The following is a 19777-nucleotide window of genomic DNA, read 5'->3' as shown; positions in this document are numbered from 1 at the left end:
CTCTTTGTACGATATTCTCTATCTGTGAGAGGGCACTATTTCTTGTTGAAACTGCCTCGTCCCTCCTGCCACCTAGTATGATTATTTATGTCAGGGGAACAAAACAAGTGCAGATGTATAACCACAGAGATATACAACCCTGTTTGTTATGGGAGAGGTTGACACCCTACCTTCCCTCCCGCACACCAACATGTTTTCCGTGAGGTATCAACAGACAAGAGCCAAGCAGTAGGGTGGATGATACCACATTTAAAACTGATACCAAGTCTAACTGGGACCAGAATCACAGATATTGCTACCAATATCAATACTTTTTTATAATTACAATTGGTGGATGTGATATCATACATAGGCATGTACATAGGCCGGTTCTGAATACATTATCATTCATACTCTGTGATTTGTCAAACTTAAGGCATTTCTTTTTTTATATTATTTTCTATATCTGTAAATGCATGTCAAAAAAGCTTTTTTCAATTCTGATTATAAATACAACCCATATTTGATCAGGTCAACTCAAATATGTATAATGTGTTAAGCAACCTTTAAGGTTTTACAGTTAAACAAATTCTTATATCCGAGCATTTCAGGCTAAAACCATATGCTAAAATAAAGCGATTTCTCATTTCTCCACCAGAATTATTTTCTTGCATTGGGAGGAATGCTATTTTAACAGTTAAATGATTATACAAAAAGTGTGAAAAGAAAAAACTTCATGTGGAGGTAGGATTAAACATGGGGACTTTGGAGTATTTCTAAAATCTTGGCTATACAGCCCTGGTGGTAAACATATTTCTTGTGGTACACTATCATAATCTGGCTGAACTGCCACTGAAATTCTAACATCAAACAATCATCTGAGTTCTTTTGTTCTATCAAATTTGACTTTGGCCTGCTGTTTATAAAACCAACAGCCACCAGATCATATCATCATACTGGCCGTGTTTTTGTGAAACGTGAAAACATGTTCCTTCCACTCAAATGCAGTGTGTCGTGTGTGCTGTATAGTTTGCCCTGCAGGTTCAACAGGTCCCAACGTATCCCCCCATCTTGTCAGAGTAACTTCACACACATGCAGGCACTACAGGCCACACTCAGCAGAAAACAAACACTCGGGGTAGGGCCTCGTGTGTGTGTATTTGTGTATGTGAGTTTGAGGGAACGTACTATCATCTATCAGTGAATGGATTCGTGGAAACTTAGAAGGCTAGTACAGTCTGGAAGCCATTGGGTAATACAGTCTGTTCGCTCCAGTTCAAACCAGAACTCATGTGGAAACTGGAAAAAGTTTCAGCCGAGTGAAAGTAAAAGTAGCTGCTGTTGCTGCTGATCTTCCCCTAGCTTTTTTAAGGGGAATACACAGACACACACACACACACACACACACACACGCACACACACACACACACACACACAGTAATTATTTCAATATCACAAGACATTAATGTTGTCTTGCTTTGACAACACTGAGTTGATTTGCACACAATTTACAACAAGGTATCAGGGGAGGGTCCTCAAAAACCAGGAGCATTATCTGCGGATTAAAGTGACGCTGTGATCTAATAATGTAATCAAATGATGGCAAAGGGGTGAAATATTGACAATAGACAAATGTGAAGAGTGCTTGTGAAAGCTCATCATGTGGCATTTTAATGCAAATCATCCTCCATGTAACATACACAGAAGCAATAGTAGTGGTTCCCTTATTATACTGACATAAGCTTTTCATATGTGAGTCAAGAAGGCACAGGGAGGGAGGGAGGGAGGGAGGGGGAAGTTAAGGGGAAACCAGGTCTGTGTTTTACACTGAGGTCTCTGTGTGTGAGTGTTGTGTTAACGCAGCCCTGTACAGAGAAGCAGAAAAGAAGGCGCATGTGTATGTCTGTTTAGTATGTGAAGGTTCATTTGTTTCAGTGAAGGGAGGGGCAGCTGAGCAGAGAGTGGGAGGTGTCGAGTATCATTACCCATCCCCCGTGCTGTCATAGCTTGGTTTCTATGGTGTGTTTGTAGGTTTTGGTGCCAGTACTGAGTGTGTGTGTGTGTGTGGGGGGGGGGGGGGGGGGGGGGGTTAGGTGGTGCTGGTGGTTGAATTAAAGGGGGAGTGGGCCAATAATTATTTTGCACGACCACGACAGGCACATGCGAGGAGCTGCAAGTGACAATGTTGCCATGACAGCGAATGCATACAATTGTAAGCTAATGCTTTTTGTTTCCTTTCAGTCTGTGCTTGTGTGTGTGTGTGTGTGTGTGTGTTTGAGGATTACTTATGAGAATCTGGAACAGCCTGTCTGTAGTTACTAGGCAGATATGGGCCCGACACACACACACACACACAGCTTGCCTGTGTCTGGCGTCTGTGTGGTGAGACACTGTTGATAAAGGGGCTAGTGGTGGAAATGGCAGCTTATCCATTTACATAAGCTGTGTGCGGGGCTTGATAAGCTCTGCACTGAGGCTGACTTAAACCATTGCTTCAAAACTTGATCCCCCACCCCATCATCCCCATCATCACCCCTCATTAAAGGGGCGATGATCTATGCGTGTGTGGGTGGTAACAGAAGTAAAGAGAAACATTTTACAAACAGAGGGTGCCTGTCTGTGTGATTCTGGGGAGATCAGGGACATCTTTGTTGTAAATCCTTGCTATTAAGTTCCATTTACACTGTTGTTGCTGTAATTGTTGAGGAAACACTAGGTGAACACACTGGAGGAAACATGTGACGTAAAACACGCCTGGGTCACATATGTGCAAAAGTGTCAAGAAGCAAAGTATTAGGTGTTCTAAAAGAAGCGAAAGAGAATTAAAGCAATAGAGAGATGAACAGAGAGAGAACAACAATCGGATCAAATTAATGTAATCTGCTGAATCAGCACTGATTGACCATTTACTCCCTCACTCGTGCGGCTACACAACTCCTCTACATCTCTCATGAATGTGTTTCTTGTTATTTCTGACCAGGGAGGAGTACCCCCAAACTTTCCCAGCACACACTAAATTGTCTTAACTCCCCTTTTTCCTTTCTCCCCCCCCCCTTTTTTTCGCGCACACAATCCTCACCGTACATGGCTTTCTGGATGATTGTTGTATACACACGGTGTGAGTATAAATGTTTGTGTGCGTTAGTGTGGTTCTTGTGGAAAGTTGCAGAAAGTTGGTGCATATGTTTGTAATGAGTGTTGATATGTCTTTGGAATAATTAGGCTAGTTGCCAGTTATAAATATATATGCTGCTGTGCCTGTGGGTTTCTCCTTTGCAGCTGATACAGGAGACTCTGTAGTTCACATGCCTGCATGAGGTGAACAAATGTGAACCCTTGCATGTGGGTTTGCGAAAGAGAGAGAGAGAGAGTGTGTGTGTGTGTGTGTGTGTGTATATGTGTGTGCAGCAGATGTCCTGTGTTCTGTTCTGTTCCCCAGACTGGCTGGTCTTTGTTGCTGCTGCTCCCTCGTGCAGATGGGCCTGGCCACGTGCTTATCTGTCTGCAAGAACATGCCACGCCTCCGCCGCTGTAATCTGTCAATTGCAGCGGCCAAATCCCGCCCCTAACAAAACCCATCGTCTGACAGGGTCCGCCTCCTTGCTTGATGACGCTGTTTTACTCACGCATACTTACCATGCTCTCTTTTTCTCCCTCACTGAACCCCTCACTGTCTGTCTGTACCTGTGCCTTGAACAATCTGGGTCCGTGTACGGTCTGTGTACGTTTTAGTCATCTGTTTTACCGTTAATTCGGAAAAATCTAAATACGGAAATACCATGGTATTCTCGTTTTTCGTTTCAAACCAAGAACGGGAAAACCAAAGTCAACTAAAGGAGCCGTATTTCGTTTTTGCAAATCCCTTTTTTGTTTTTTCCTTTAAAACGAGACGCAGAGCACAACAGGTAACCCGGAAAGAAGAATATTTCAAAATAAAAGTGAAGGCGATATAATGACCATATGCAAGAAATTAATACATTAATTAATTAATTAATCTGGGCCGATGGGAGTGCGTTAGCATCAGTAGTTGACTACATGCTGTTTAATATTCATTTATCTATGTACACAGCAATAATTAAGTTTTCGATTAATCGGTGCATTGTTTGATGCAATACAGTTCGTGATATAGTTTAATCAAAGTCATTTTCGTGTTCAGAGTTGCCGGCACTGATATTTATTTTTCCACCGTATTGTGCTGTTGATTTAGTGAACGTGAAGTAGATGCAAAGTCAAAGTGTTTACCATTTTTACCAGTAGATGTTTAAATGTATAAGTGTATTTAAACCATAGATTTAGTCATATTTACCTGTGCCTTTAGGTTATTGATACAGATGTATTTAATGCTGATTATTTCATCTGATATTTGATGTTTATGGTTAATTTGCATTAGTTGCATCATGTATTTACATGTTATATTTGTGTCATTTAAGAACTCAACATAGCAGCAAGAAACACCAAGAAGCAAAGTAACAGAGTAACCAAAAATATTAAGTATTAAAAAATGCACAATATATACAATGAAATAGAATAGTGTTAAATGAACTAACTAGGTGAATAACAGTAGTGCAAAAATCAACCCCAGCATGGAGAAGAATCCTGTCAAGCCTCGTGAAGCGGGAATTTACCAGCCCACTATCATGGGCTGGTAAATTATATTTGAAACATGAACCGTTAGCTTGTTATTTAGCCCGCTAGTGCTGCTACTTTACTGTGTTAGCTGGTGGCTAACGAAACCGTTCATAATCAATGCTGATGCTAATCAGGCTAAATGCTGATTTGTGTACTGTTGACATGTTTTAACCAGCGACAAACACGTGGTTCTCGGTCAGTTATTGGGGATAATATATATGTATATGTTATTGATTACACAAAGTTTAAATTAAATTATCACCGCTGAATAAACTAATAACAAACAGCTGTTTATTGTTGTTAGTACAGTTGGTACTGTCTCTATCAGTGATAGGGTGACCAGATCCATAACACCAAAAAGGAGGACACTGCGGTATTTAGTGAAGCTGTGAATAATTGCATAGGACTCTGGCGTGCTCCCCTCTACAATACAACTTTGTGTGATTGCTACATGATATCTGTGTAACAGAATAGGAAAAAATAGTCTTAAAGAGTCAAAAAGTGTTTGTTCACAGTATTTGTATTTATTCAATACATTGTGGTGTTCAAAAACTGACCACTGTGCTGAGTGCCACAAAGCATAACATTTGTGGACTTAAAATGTACAAATTAAATCACAGGTCACATAAATAATAAATAATAAACAGATAAATGAATGTTTTAAAAGCATAAAGAAAACCAAACAAATTTGGTTAACATTTAACGGCTCAAAAAGTAAAGAATTTCTAAAGTGATTCAGTCTATTGGGGACTTGTGTGCAGTGTCTTCATCCGTGTATGTGTGCAGCAGTCCACTTGTATTCAAGCAAACTCCGCCTTCACCCTCAGCAGAAGCTCAACAGCACCTCAGTCATCATGGTCGCCAAGCCCCCACCGCGCCTGGGCCTGTTCATCTCCTGCAGGGACACATAACAACATAGCAACAATACTGTTATCAGCATTCAAAAATCTGTATTGTTTTAAATCCAATGAATATTCATATTATATGTAGCCCATTCATAAAATCAAAATGCTGCATTAGAAATCAATTTGGCTTAAGAGCTTCCTACAGGAAATTAGTAGCCTATATTTGCTCAATTAAATACACAGCAAACAAACTGCATCATATCAAGTGGATGCCACTGACACAACATCATCATAGTGTATGTCTGTTTGGGAAATAAAACATAAGACTAGTGTACTCACCAAATAGTTGATTCTCTATTTGCAATACTTCAGATTTTTCCTGGCTGCATCCAAGAGTTTTTTGTCTCCAAGGAACTTCTTGTACACGTCTGTGCAGGGAAAGGTGAAATTGACACAAACTTGCAGCTCAGCCTTGACACTGTCCACCTCCAGCCGATTCCTCTCGTTTCTCCATGCAGATGTCATCATTGAAAAGACTCGTTCTGTGTGTGCATTGCTGCATGGGATGGAGAAAATGTAGGCGCTGACCTTCCTGAGATTCACGAGTGGTACATCTGCTTTGGAAAACAGTTTCAGATATCGCTCCTCACTGTGGCAACCTTCCATTTCTGGAGAGCTTCCACCATGGCATATTCCTCATACAGTCCATCCACATCAATGTCTTTCAGATTGCAGGCCTGGATAGCATCACTGTATTCTTCATATGGCACAGCAGTTGTGAGGCCAAGCTTTGCCACTTTGCTATGAAAGCTGGTCTCAGAGAAGTCGTATCTGTCACTTATGTATTTCTTTGCTCTTTCATAGAAAACAAGAAAATCTGTCTCACATTTCTTTGCAAGGTAAGCTGGTAGCTGCTTGAGTTTGCTGTTCACAGTAAAGCCAAAGAACCTGTCCTTCAGCCTTCTCTCAAGTTTCTGTTTCAATTCAGTCATCAGCTTAAACACATGTAATGCTGAATGATTTGGCCTCAAGTGCTTCAATGCTGTTTGAAAACACCTTTAGAATGTGACTGAGGAAAAGAAAATATGTCTCAGACACTTCAGTGCTTTCCTCTCCAAAACATTTCCACAAAATCTTGGTGCATTCCTCCTCACCTTCACTCTGAAAGTAGCTGGTCAGTGGCTTCCAATACTTCATCATTCTGTCAATAGATGGAAGCAGGGACAACCACCTTGTGACGACATGCCGCAGCAGATTGCATTCTTCCGCTTCCACAAACTCACAGAATTCCTTCAACTGTGCTGTTCTGCTTGCTGAGATGCTAAAATGGCTGTAAACCTTGAGCACAACATTTTCAACATCAAAATCCAGGCTGCCTGCTGCATATCGTGTTGCATTGTGCAGAATATGCGCTAAACAGTTTGCAGGTAGCACATCCTTCTGAGTCAGTTTCAACTTCTGATAAACACTGTTGTGTTTTCCATAGTTGACACTGGCGTTGTCTGCTACATATGCAGACATGTATTTCACATCTAGACCAGACATCTCCAGTTTAGCCAGCAGCTGGTTTGTTATAGCCTCTGAAGTTTCGTTGCTGTCACTGTAAAAATCCAACAGGGCATTTTATTGGAATGTTCGCTGAAAACGGCCCTGACCAGAAAACAAATCTGTACAGTGATCATGTACAGACACAAATGGAGAGGAGAGAAGACGCGAGGAGATATGTTTTAACAGACATGAGACATCCTTTCCTCTGAAGCGTCACGTGAAGCGACGTCGGCCTCAGTGCGTATATATGATGTAGCCAGCACACGGAGCCTTGTTTACGTTTTTAACCAATGATATAGGGCTAGAACCTAACCTAAGCCTATCAGATATTTATTTGACAACGCTTTTAACCAATCATTTGTTAGACTGCGTTCCAGCAAAATATTCTATCGCGCGGCTCTTTAGGCCCAGTGGAACTCCAAAAAGGAGGACAAATACGCGTCCGGCTTGATGCTGCGCCGGACGCCGGACAGGGCTGCTCTGCTCTGATTCCCTGTTCTGAAAAGTATACAAACCCTAAGAACACAGTAACTAAAGGAGTTACAGATGTAGTACCATGTATTACATAAATGCACCTACTCAGCTTTATTTTGACAGACAGGTGTGCATTAAAATATTGCATGTTAAAAGGGTCTTTTCATAGCTACCACAAGAGATCCATTTACAGTAGGATGCATCATGCAGTTTGTTTTGATGCCACTCTCTGCTCATGTGGCCTCAATGGCCTCACCTCTGTTCAGTGACTCTCTCACAGTAGTAGCTAAGTTTGGCAAAAGGAAGCTGATATCCCTCCCACTGTCCTTACTCACATATCACACGAGAGTACACAAACATGCTTACTGTGAGGCTATGGGCTTTCTCCATTCATGCATGCACAAATACACAGACACATGCAGAAAAACAAGTCAGTTAAAGACAAATAATCATAAACAAGGCAGAGGTGTGTCTTCCTACACCTTCCAGTAAAGAGGAACAGCGCCCTCCAATGGTTTATTGGCTTTGTACTCATGCCTGCCTCTCTTTCACGTTTTATTTTTATGTTCAGTATGTTTGCCTAATTTGTTGGTCATGTCAGTGCGACACCATACTCATTTGTGATTTTTTTTTAAACTGAAAATGTCCTTTGTGAGGACCAGCTTTTCGTCCCTAAATGGGTGGTGAGTTATCCTAATGTGACCCCCCCCCCCCCACCATTTTTTATTTTGCAAGCACACACACATTCAGATGTGTCAGATTGCTGAATTAGTCCATAAACTCATACATCTGTGACTCATTTCATACTCTTCACCAGCCATGATCAAAACCTTAACACAATGTGAAATGTCAGCCTTTATATTAGTTTCATTAGATAAACACAGAGGGATGAATTAGTGAAACAGCACAACAGACACATAGTCACTTTTACTTTGAGAATATGAGGCCAGACTGACTGGTGCTGTCCTTATTTGTACACAAACACGTGAGACACATATTTAAAGCAGATGAAAAATGAAAAGTTCAAGAAACAGTTGGTCAGGAATCGGTATCAGGGTTTATTTACTTCTTTACTGGTGCTTTGCACAGATTTATGTTGCTCTTTTTAGCCATAGAGTGTCAAGGGTCAGTGTGTGAGAACAGAAGGAAAATTGCAAGAACTAACTGACATATATGTGAATAAACAAATCTAGGAAGCCATCTTTACACTGATAAAACACAATATACAGTCATTGCCCTTATTTCATCAAGAAAACTAAATGTAAACCAGGAGGACGTTCAGCTACATGAATATAATCTTTCACTTCTCAGTGAACCCTAACAGCTGAGTCATACGTTATGATACAGTGAAAACAATCTCTCATGACCCCCTCTTAGGCCTGCTGCTTTCATAACCCTTATGTATTTGTCTTTTAAAACACATACTCAGCAGTGCACACACACACACACTCATAAACATTCACAAACACACATACAGCTGCATAAAGGCAGTCATAACTGTTTTGAATAATTGATTGCTAGTGAAATTGCGTGGCTCTAGGGTTTCCATGCTGTCATTGTCCCTGTTTCGGGTCGATGGGTGGCGAAGATGCCAGTTACTCATGTACCAGCCCCTCAACACACACACACACACACACACACACACACACACACACACACACACACACACACACACACACACACACACACACACACACACACACGACCACATGGCAGGGTGTGAGCTTGGATAAGCAACATCCTTTTCTGTAAAAATGCAGAAGGAGGGAGACCACTAAACCCTGCAGCTTCATTTCCACCTCACATATGCACCAAGTCGGCTGGCCACTGCTTTAGGGTGAGAGGACCATGAGAGGAAGATGCCTCAAGACAATTTGACCACCTCTGAGAATGACAGTAAGTCCATAATCATCTTTTTAGTTCCATGACCAGATTGCTATTCTGGCTTTCACATATTACTAGTCTGTAGTTTTGGTTTTAGAAGACATTCATCATTTTTGTCTGTGGAGATAAATGTCTGATAGATTCATTTGACGTAATCTGATGTAAATTATTTTCAATTTCTAATTTATGTCAGCATGTTCATTAGGATAAAGTATTAATGATCATTTAAATAAAGTAAAGACTTTTGGTTTCTGTGTTTGTGTGTTTATGACATAGCTGCGATAAATGATTTGAGCCTCTTTTTGGACAAAAACATCCATATTTATTGTGTTAGTAGAGCCTTAAATTCATTAATCTGAATATAACAGACAAGTAAAAACAGCACAGCTGTTTATACTGGATTTCTGGTTTTAATCAATATAAGACTATCGACCACTTCAAATATATTTACTTTCTTGCATCCAGCTGCATATTTGGGAGCTGGCCTCTGGCCCTCGGCTGTCTCCCCGTCCCTGTGGCCTTAGTCACCCCGTCTCCCTTCATTAGGCCATTGTTTCTTTTGTGCCCCTCTACTGCACACTGCCGTAATGACCCGATCGCTGGCCACTCCGGTTACACGAATGACACACATCAAAGGGCCGACTACATGAATATCAGTCCAATTTGTCAGTGGTCCTCTTTGTTTTACTCTTTATCCCCCTTTTGCTGCAGGACAATAGTGGCAGGTATACAGTCAGGTAGGCTAAGCTCGACCCGTGAAAGGGGTCAGTGTTGTAGATATACTTTATCTGAAAAAGCATGAACATGAGAAGACAGAAAAACACAACAATAGAATGGAAAAACGTGTACTGTTTACTGCATAAGAGACTTTTGCTTTTATGATTACCTCAGTGTATAAGAAAGGTTTGTCAGTTTTAAGTCATTTCATCATAAATTGTGTTTTGATCACTGACTGAGTCCAGTCTTGTAACTTAGTTAACCAACTCATCGTTTACGTGACTCATCAAATCAAGTTTTTTAAAAACATGGTTAACTTATTCACAATGTTCCCAGCTTGCATTGTATTGGGATGAAATTATTTAAAAGCCTTCTATTTTCTAATATGAAGAATGTTTCATGATGGAGGCTGGTATGTGCTTGTTATAAGTCTCAGATGAGTCTCATTGACTTTATCTCTGTCGTGGAACTGAAAGCAATGGAATCCTTGAAAAAGGTTGGTATCCATGTCAGTCATTCCCTTCCTATCTTACAACATGTGTGCCGAAACTGTGGACAGTTGAATTAACAGCACTGATCCTGATTTCACAGTATTTGCATGCATGTTATTAGAAATTACCACATCAAATTGATATGGACACAATATACAGATGCCGGTTATCATAACTTGGTGGCAATTTATGGACATAACAAATACAATAGATGTTGAAAACATTGATATTCTCAACTTTGTTAATTTGTGACTTTGTCTGTCTCCGGCAGTTGACATTGGACTGGAATTTGAAGGTGAGTGGGTTCTTGATGGTATTACATGAGATGTTCCTATAGTTCAGGCTGTTTCTACCAGTCAGATCATGAAGAAATTTCCTAATTAAACTAAATTATTAGGGAGGCAGAGGAGTCTTGACATAATGCTCTTTGATATATATTTCCACACTTTATCCTATTCCGAGGGTTGGGATTATAGGAGTGGTTTGTTTTTCACCAGTTGTTCCTTCACTTCTCTCAGAAGCTCTGCTGTAACTAACTACACATCTGGCCTCGCTGCTCCACCAGTTCATCTTCTACAGTTTTTACCCCCCATACCCAGTAATACTTACACTTCCCTTTGCCCCCCTATCATGGTGGTCACCTGGATTAAAATGTATCAGTGAGAGAAAAAAACACTTGTTTTAACTGAGTAGAGAACAATGACAAACTTCACAATACTGTAAGATAACTATAGTAAGAGAGAAACAAAGTGGCACCGTTAAAGTTTCAATGATGTAAGTGAGTGTACATATTTTGTACAGCATTTCATTGTTAATACTGAATTAACACAGAATCTACGTTTTTACTACAGGTGACGAAGATGAGGTTTCTACTTTTCAAGAGGAACATGAGAGGGAACGACACAGAGCAAAAAGAAGTGACGGTGATAGGGAGAGAAGGAAGAGGGGAAATGGGAGGAGAAAAAGATCATCTAGAGCAGAGGAATGGGAGGGGGCATCACAGGCCAGGCCTGAGAGAAGAGAAAGGGGCAGGAGAAAGACAACAAGGAGTGATCAAGAAGCAAAAGGGAGAGAGAGGGATGAGGAGGTGCAGCCCAAAACAAAAAGTGGTAAGTCGGCAAAAACAAGGAAGCACATAAAAAATGAAAAAACAAGAAAAATGGAGGAGGAGGAGGGAGAAGGCGAAGAAAGACATGCCAAGAGAAAAAAGAAACATGGGAGTGCCAAAAAAGAACAGAGAGAAGAGGATGGAGGTAAACGTACAGTGAAGGAGAAAGCACAGGAAGTGAAGAGAAAAAAGCACAAGAAAGTAGTTGAAACAAGGTAAAGTATTATCGAAAGAATAAACCTTATCTGTAGTTTCCTCCTGACAAAAGTGTTATAATCTTCCCATTCTGCAGGGTTATCAGAAGGACTTTTTTACACAACTATCATGTCATGCACACAAGGTGCAAAGACATTTAACACATCTTCTATGCCATAGTTCAGAGCCAAGTGAGGAAGATGACAATGATGAAGAGGACAATGAGGAGAGAGAGGTGAGGCCAGAGTCTCTGTCATCGGAGGAGCTGGAGAAGCTGAAGGAGGCCGTGGACGAGAGGAAGAAACTGATCCAAACTCTGAGGGGAAAACCTTGGCCAATGAAAAAGAAATGTGTGACTTTACGGTAAAATCACTCATGTTTTCATCGACACTTTGAATTAGGACCCTGAAAAAGTCAGAATCTCCTGAGGATCAGCTGTAACACAACATGTGGCCTCTGGTTCACTTTGAATCGCATCGTCTTCTTCCTTGTAGGGAGTCTCAGGAGTTTGTGGAGAAATATGAGGGAGCTTTAGGAAAAGGGAAAGGCAGGAAGCTCTATGCATACAAGGTCATGATGAACAAGGTAAGGCATCCCAGACTGACTTGATGTCAGTATCTGTTCATATAGTTATTAAAATAATTATATTGAATATATGATGCATGTTTTATGGATTTATATTTCTTCTGTAGAAATGGATGAAATTTCAACGGGACTTTGAAAATTTCAAAACTGCCTGCATTCCATGGGAGATGAAAATCAAGGAGATTGAAAGTAAGTTTGGTTTATTTTCAGTTTTTTTCTTCATAGTATCAAACTTCATGTCATAGTATTCAAGACTTTGTATGCAAGATGAATCATACAGCTTATATTGTAAGGTTTGCAGGCCTCGCATTTAGTTCTCCAGCTTCCCTGCTTACAGAAAGTCATTACTGGTGTCCCAATCATCCTCATATTTATTCCCTCTGCCTCTCAGGTCATTTTGGCTCCTCAGTTGCCTCATACTTTATCTTTCTGAGGTGGATGTATGGCATCAACATGATCTTGTTTTGTCTGACCTTTGGCCTGGTTATGGTGCCAGAGGTAGGCTACATTGCATTTAAAAAAATCAGAAACAAGTTCATAATTTCCGGGTATTGTGTCTGCAGTTTTGCTCTCACGTATTTCTCTGTTCATTTTGTCTGCTGAGTTTTTTTTTTCTAATAACCCTCATTTTTCCTCTGCTTATTTCCAACAGGCATTAATGGGGAGACCCTACGGCACCATCCCAAGAAAGACTGTCCCCAGGCCTGAGGCAACCAGTGCCATGGACTTTGCTGTCTTATGGGACTTTGGAGTCAGTTGCATCATCACACTCACCTCAATCTCTTGTTTCTTTGTTACATATGCTTGTGTGTCAGTTTACATGTGAACAATAATGATGCATTCTTAGTGCACATAACCTCAACAACAATTTGCATCCACAGGGTTACGCTCAGTATTCGGTCCTCTTCTACGGTTACTACAACAACCAGCGAGCCATTGGCTGGCTCATGTTCCGTATGCCTCTGTCATACTTCCTGGTTGGTGTGGGAACAGTGGCCTATAGCTATATGGTGGTTATAAGAACGTACGTTTATTATGACTACATATAAATGATTAATGTCCTTTGGGCTCAATGTTTTACTGAATTTGTTGTTATTTCTGTTTTAAAGGATGGCCCGTAATGCAAATGAGTCCGGGGTCGGAGATGATAACAGCTTTAATTTTAACTGGAAAACGTTTACCAGCTGGGACTACTTAATAGGAAACCCTGAAACGGCAGACAATAAGTTTGCCTCCATCACCACCAGTTTCAAGGTCAGTGTAGCTGATACGGTCCAGTGACTGATGCCATTTACATTCACATTCATCTATATCCCGTATCCTTCTACCTCTGCAGGAGGCAATCTTAGAGGAGCAGGAGAGCCGAAAGGATGACAACATCCATCTGACTCGTTTTCTGCGTGTGCTGGCCAACTTCCTGGTCTTGTGCTGCTTAGCAGGAAGTGGATACCTCATCTACTTTGTAGTGCGCCGCTCTCAGAAGTTTGCCCTTGACGGACTGGATAATCACTCCTGGTGGGAAAGGAATGAGGTAGCAATGAGAAATGGGAGACAGAAAATCAAAGAGACATAAGTATAGAGAAAGAAATGCATGTTGAGCAAGTTCTACATGTGATACATGGTTTTAAAACCTTTTTGATTCATGACATTGTTTCAGCAGGGAAAACACAACTGTAATTAACAACATTTCTTATTATCAATTTGTGTTTCTCAGGTGAACATGGTCATGTCGTTACTGGGGATGTTCTGCCCCATGCTTTTTGACGTCATCAGCGCCCTGGAGAACTATCACCCTCGCGTCGCCCTGCAGTGGCAGCTGGGTCGCATCTTTGCCCTCTTCTTGGGAAATCTCTACACCTTTATCATTGCACTCATGGATGAGATCAACCTCAAAGTGAGAACTACAGCATGTAGACATGTGAGATATTTTATAATTCTATAATATACTTCACCTGTGGTGTGTATATGTGTTGCAGAGGGAAGAGGAAAAGATAATTAAGTTTAATATAACCATGTGGGAAGCCAGTCTTTACAATGGTACAGTATCAGAAAACAGCACGGCTCCAGCCATCACTATCCAGCCTGCTGATGTGCCCAGAGGGCCCTGCTGGGAGACCATGGTGGGCCAGGTCAGTGTGCATGTGTGTGTGTAAACTATTATGTAACTTTATGATGTAATTATGTTAACAGCATAATGTTATGGATACCCAAAGTGACCAATATTAAAATAAAAATATAGGGCATTTTGAAATAACCATATACAAACTAAATATGTAATATAACCATGGAATTGTGACATTTGTAATGGATAACTTTCTTTGAACTCAGCTCAGTATTATGACCTTTTATCTTTATATTTACATTTATTTATTTCAGAAACATTGAAGGGGCAGTTATGTGATTGGCTGGTGATTTGGTATTAATGAGTGGACAGCCATTTAAAACAAACAAACATCTTCTACTGGAGTTTTAAACTCTATTGGATTATGTCACAATTTATTAATTTGACACTGACAATGTTGGGTCACCATATATTGATTACATTTGCTTGAATAGAGTAATGATTTTAAATGGAAAGAGAAATGTGCTCTGATGACATTCTGTTACTTTTAAAAGTCTGATAAAAAGTGAGAAAAATGCAAAGTTCATGTGATTTAAAGTTTGCATTAAAATGAAACAATAGTGTATTTTATGTTGGGTAGGACATATAGTGTTGTTTAATTTCTTACATAGAAAATATTTACACAATGGTGAACTAACCTGAACATTGAGACACATACAAGGTGATAAAGTGATGAATAAATATGTATAACCTCTGTAAAATTACCTCCAATATCATCAAGACGGGAAACCATTTAGTATTTCTTTACTGTCTTTGTATATACATTAAGCATTACATAATGTATGATTGATTCATCCTTTGCAGGAGTTTGTTAGGCTGATCATATCTGATACCATGACAACCTACATCACGCTGCTGATCGGGGACTTCCTGAGAGCCGTGCTCGTTCGTTTCCTCAACTACTGCTGGTGTTGGGACCTCGAGGCCGGATTTGTGAGTCATCTATTCTAATTGATTTCAGTGACTGTGCCCCTAAAATTGTTTGTCTTAGTGTGTATTTGTGATTACACATTAAAAATGTGCACCTTTTTCCAGAGGTGAATTTAAATGTTGGCTATGAAAATATGAATCACAGCTGAGTTATTTTTGTCTTTCTTGTGTTGTTTGTGAAAGCCGTCCTACTCTGAGTTTGATGTCAGTGGGAACGTACTGGGCCTAATCTTCAATCAAGGAATGATATGGTGAGAAAACAACACTTTGACACTTGAATACACTTGAATAGCACTTTCAGTCAGTCTTCCACTCAGTGTTCTGCCTAATCATTTCCTCCAGGATGGGTGCTTTCTATGCCCCCTGCCTGCCTGCCCTGAACGTCCTCCGGCTCCACGTGTCCATGTACCTGCAGTGCTGGGCCGTGATGTGCTGCAATGTGCCGCAGGAAAGGGTCTTCAAGGCCTCTGGCTCCAACAACTTCTACATGGCCATGTTGCTGGTCATCCTCTTCCTGTCCACTCTGCCTGCCATCTACACCATCGTCACCATCCCCCCTTCCTTTGACTGTGGACCCTTCAGGTAATGATGCTATAGTTCAAGGGATCTGACATTTTCAATTTGATTACTTGACCTTCTGTCACAATCATTCTCTTGTCCTCAGTGGGAAAAAACGTATGTTTGATGTGATCCAGGAGACTCTTGAGTCGGACTTCCCTGCCTGGTTTGGTAAAGTGTTCAGCTATGTCTCTAACCCTGGACTGGTGCTACCCTTCATATTGCTTATGGTGTGAGTCAACAGCAGACTAATATTATTCTGCACGGCCTAAGTTAAATTACATGACCATGTTGTCATCACTTCATTTTAGTGGTAAAGTTTAAGGTTCTTTGATGCTAATAATCTGTTATCTTATCTTTCAGACTGGCCATTTATTACTTGCAATCTACATCCAAAAGCTACAAAGAAGCTAATGTGGAACTGAAGAAAAAACTACAAACGGTAACCCAAAATTAATTTCCCCTCTCTTATCCAGCACTCTAGCTTTAATGTGCTTTTAGGTATGCTAGAATAACTAAAGTTCGTACTTGGAAATTTCACATGAATGACGCTCATAGATACATACAGTATGTCACAATGGTATCCTTTAACATTCGAAACAAAGAGGGGCAATTCAATTTCAGGCAGGTAAAGGTAAGAAATGAACAGGAACTTTCATGCTTTTTATTTGTGTGTCCTTCTCCTCCTTTTTTCTATCAGCTTTCAAACTTCCCAACAGTGCGCAGATGCACAAACTGTGGCCACAGTAGTTGTATTAGTATCATTAATCCAGCAGAGAGCAGCAGAGGAACAGCTATCTGTCCAAAGAGCTTGTCAAGAGCAGCGGTTGAAATATAGCAATATAACAACTGATGTACATTTCTGTATGCCTTATTCTACATTTCTACACTTTACGGTGGTTTCTTGACTCTTGTCTTATAATAATTCATTTTATGTCCTTTTCAAGCAAAATGAGGAGAACAAGAAAAAGAAGAAACTAGCAGCGCTGAAGGCACAAATGGATCTAGAAGAGGCCAGAAAAGCTTCATCACAGACTGCAAAGCATCAAAAGAACAACAATGCTTCACAACAAGACCAAGAGTGTGAGGCTTTTTTATTCTAGACAATAGAAAAAACCCAGATCATTCTGTATATTGGGATAAAAAGAAAGATCAAATTTAAACAAAAACAAAAATCTGTTGAACTTTGATTACAAAACATACTTTGGGTCTCAAACTATGGAGCCCTGAAACTGACAACATCCTAAATTATTGAATAATTTGAAATGAAATACAAGCTTCATACTTTTTCTTTAATTAACCTCCAATCAGTTGGCAAAGAATATTTTTCCACTTTTTTTTGCACACATTTAATCATTTTTCTGCCCTATTTAATATTTTCCCGTTACTCCAAAGTAGCCATAGCTAATGCTATTAGCTTGTTCTTGACAAAACTTTACCTAACTGCTACTTTTACGAGAGATATACAGTGATGCTACGGCAGTATGTATGGTTGATAAGTGAAACAATTATTTCCTTCTCATTCAGCAGATGAAGAAGAAGACCACCACAGTAGTCAGAGGCTACATCACGGTAAGAATGGACGCCATGCTCCTCCTTCAGTCAGAGAACAAGAAGGCCAACTTCCAGCCACCAGAGCCCCTGTCCCCAGGTCCTATCAGCATGAAAACCACGGGGCTCCTGGGTATCTGCCCGGTTTCCCTCGGCAAAGTGAACCCAGGATGCACAGGGTGCCGAGTCTGCAGAGACACTGAGGGAGTGAAAATCAGTATGTCAGCAAATGTCACTCAAAATATCAAGCACTTTATGGAGAAATTCACGTAATGGGAAGTTAGTCAGTTGATGCACATTTTCTCCTCAATAAAAGTGTTTTTTTGTTTAAAACTGTGTTCTTGATTAAAAAAAAACATTTAAAATGAGAAGTTGTTGCTTTGTTTACCATGACGTTAACAAGAACAGAATATCTTTAAATGTTTAAATGTTGAATTGCACTTTTTGAATATGTCGCGTGTCTTTTGAAACCACCGATCAATAAATTAGTAAATAAAATCTGCCTTAAATTGTAAATTAATTTTAAATTTGAAGAAACTGACAATTTTACTTCTATGCAGCATTAAACAGGAAAACTGTTAGCGTGTCTTTATGCTACATTGGCTATAGCCAGGTGTGCAGATTGTGGTTTACGGAGGTCTCCAGATTAGCTCTGCTTGGCCTAATCTCTGATATCACAGCAACTCATCACTTCCAGCCAATTATTTTCATGACATGGTTGAGAAATCAGGGCTAGACATGGAGGTGTTGTTTTTCTAAATTGTATCAATTTATTTTTGATTCATTCTACACACATTTTATGATAGAAGATAACGACACATGCAATAACCATCTTAACTTTAATCCTACTGATCTTTCAGTTTCCTAACTAGTTCTATTCAAAATTCCAATCATTTAAAATCGCACTGACATATATTTTTCTCTTCTTCCTCTCAAACTAAGACACTGAGAACAAGTGTCCCTGGACCTGTGACTGGGCCAAAGCATTACACAATTCATTAGACATGGAGGTCATTTAACCTCGCAAGGCTTAAACGGACCCCTTAGTCATCGCTGGCTGGACTTGTACCCTCAACTTTACAGCCGTTACATAATGATATGATACACTGCTCTGAACTTGGAAAACACAAATAAAGAGTGTCAGATCATTCTTTTTTTCGGACATAAATGAAACAAATTCAATCTTTGCCAAGCATTCAGATTTGAGCTGTCAGTGTGAATCCATTCACTGTGATCTCCAGACCTTCATCATGTATCATGATTCGTATCATCTGATAACCGCATGGTCATATCCAGTGTCCCAGTAGCTGATTCTGATCTGCACTCCTGTCAATCAACCTCTCATTTAGCTGACCTGTGTTGTCTCATTAGTGAAACTTTATTAACCTGAAATCCTATATATTGATGGTCATTCAAAGTCTTGTTCAATTGAAATTGAAGATGAGCAATCTAAGGGTTGTTATTGAGGAATAAGTGTTGTTGTCTAAATCATTTAAGACAACAAGTCAACAAGCTCATAGTTCCACTGACGTTGAATTTCAGTGCCAATCAAATCCACTTCCATTGATGCTCATGATCAATTCATGACAAATGCATTAAGTATTAATCTCTGCAGCTATTTGAGAACTAGGAGATGGAGTAAGCCTCCATGCTTTATTCTTTCATCATTGGCCAAGAAATGTCAATCACATTATTTAATAAAGACTGAGGAAGACTGAGTAAAGCCTCCATCTTATCTGTATGCTGGAGACGCTGTCACAATGAGCCTCACTCTTATTTATCCAGGTAATACCAACCCCCTGATGCCCGCTGTGTCACCCTGTTACTGGAGTTGTGTTTTGGCTCCATCCCAGTCTCCCTGCATGCTGGTACAGTGTAGCAGAAAACTGAGCCATGACGGGTTACACATTACCGGATATCTCAATGTCCGCTGTATCACGATGGGCATCTCTTATTCCCTAACGGTGAAGGGAGGATCGAGACATTGCGGCGCTTCAAGCACTGATTTGACTGCTGGGACATTGTACAGGTTTGCTTTGGAGAGCAAAGGTTGTCACACAGTGTGAACTTGTGGAAAGTTAGACAAACAATTTCATGGATCTTAAAAAATAAATCCATTAAAAGATTCTGTAAGCTGCAATCCAGTTTAGTGAGAAGAAAG

The 19777-nt window shown here is 40.2% G+C and overlaps 1 protein-coding gene across 13 annotated transcripts; it reads left to right on the top strand.

The window, feature by feature from the left end:
- The first annotated feature begins 3634 nt into the window (after window positions 1-3634).
- Window positions 3635-17987, top strand: tmc1 (transmembrane channel-like 1). 13 transcript variants are annotated; one of them, XR_012957501.1, is made up of 22 exons: window positions 3635-6352; window positions 9236-9371; window positions 10839-10862; window positions 11419-11890; window positions 12051-12233; window positions 12365-12455; window positions 12563-12644; window positions 12847-12953; window positions 13108-13206; window positions 13337-13479; window positions 13565-13709; window positions 13792-13986; window positions 14170-14349; window positions 14432-14584; window positions 15382-15510; window positions 15691-15758; window positions 15850-16089; window positions 16172-16297; window positions 16429-16507; window positions 16766-16919; window positions 17013-17148; window positions 17596-17738. XR_012957501.1 is itself a non-coding variant. In XM_076104316.1 (21 exons), the coding sequence occupies exons 2-21, from the start codon at window positions 9335-9337 to the stop codon at window positions 17817-17819; spliced, it is 2916 nt and encodes a 971-aa protein (XP_075960431.1). In that variant the 5' UTR covers window positions 3638-6352; window positions 9236-9334; the 3' UTR covers window positions 17820-17987. The 13 variants fall into 13 exon arrangements, 6 of the variants coding, with proteins under 6 accessions (XP_075960436.1, XP_075960434.1, XP_075960435.1 ...); XR_012957505.1 differs by lacking the exon at window positions 16766-16919 and having other exon boundaries at window positions 16203-16236; XR_012957503.1 differs by lacking the exon at window positions 16766-16919 and having other exon boundaries at window positions 3636-6352; window positions 16203-16297.
- Window positions 17988-19777: the final 1790 nt, after the last annotated feature.

This window comes from Anarhichas minor, unplaced genomic scaffold, assembly GCF_050575085.1.
Source record: "Anarhichas minor isolate MPS153535 unplaced genomic scaffold, ASM5057508v1 ptg000030l, whole genome shotgun sequence".
Lineage (NCBI taxonomy): Eukaryota > Metazoa > Chordata > Actinopteri > Perciformes > Anarhichadidae > Anarhichas > Anarhichas minor.
The sequence above is the reverse complement of the archived record's forward strand: the minus strand, read 5'-3'. Positions and strand labels throughout refer to the sequence as shown.

Bases quoted from the DNA above. Each gene is read 5' to 3' on its own strand.
- tmc1 (XM_076104316.1), top strand. From the start codon at position 9,335: ATGCCTCAAGACAATTTGACCACCTCTGAGAATGACA. The intron at 12,645-12,846 runs GTAAGTTTGGTT...TCTGCCTCTCAG, and splicing joins GAAAATCAAGGAGATTGAAA to GTCATTTTGGCTCCTCAGTT. The intron at 12,954-13,107 runs GTAGGCTACATT...TATTTCCAACAG, and splicing joins GCCTGGTTATGGTGCCAGAG to GCATTAATGGGGAGACCCTA.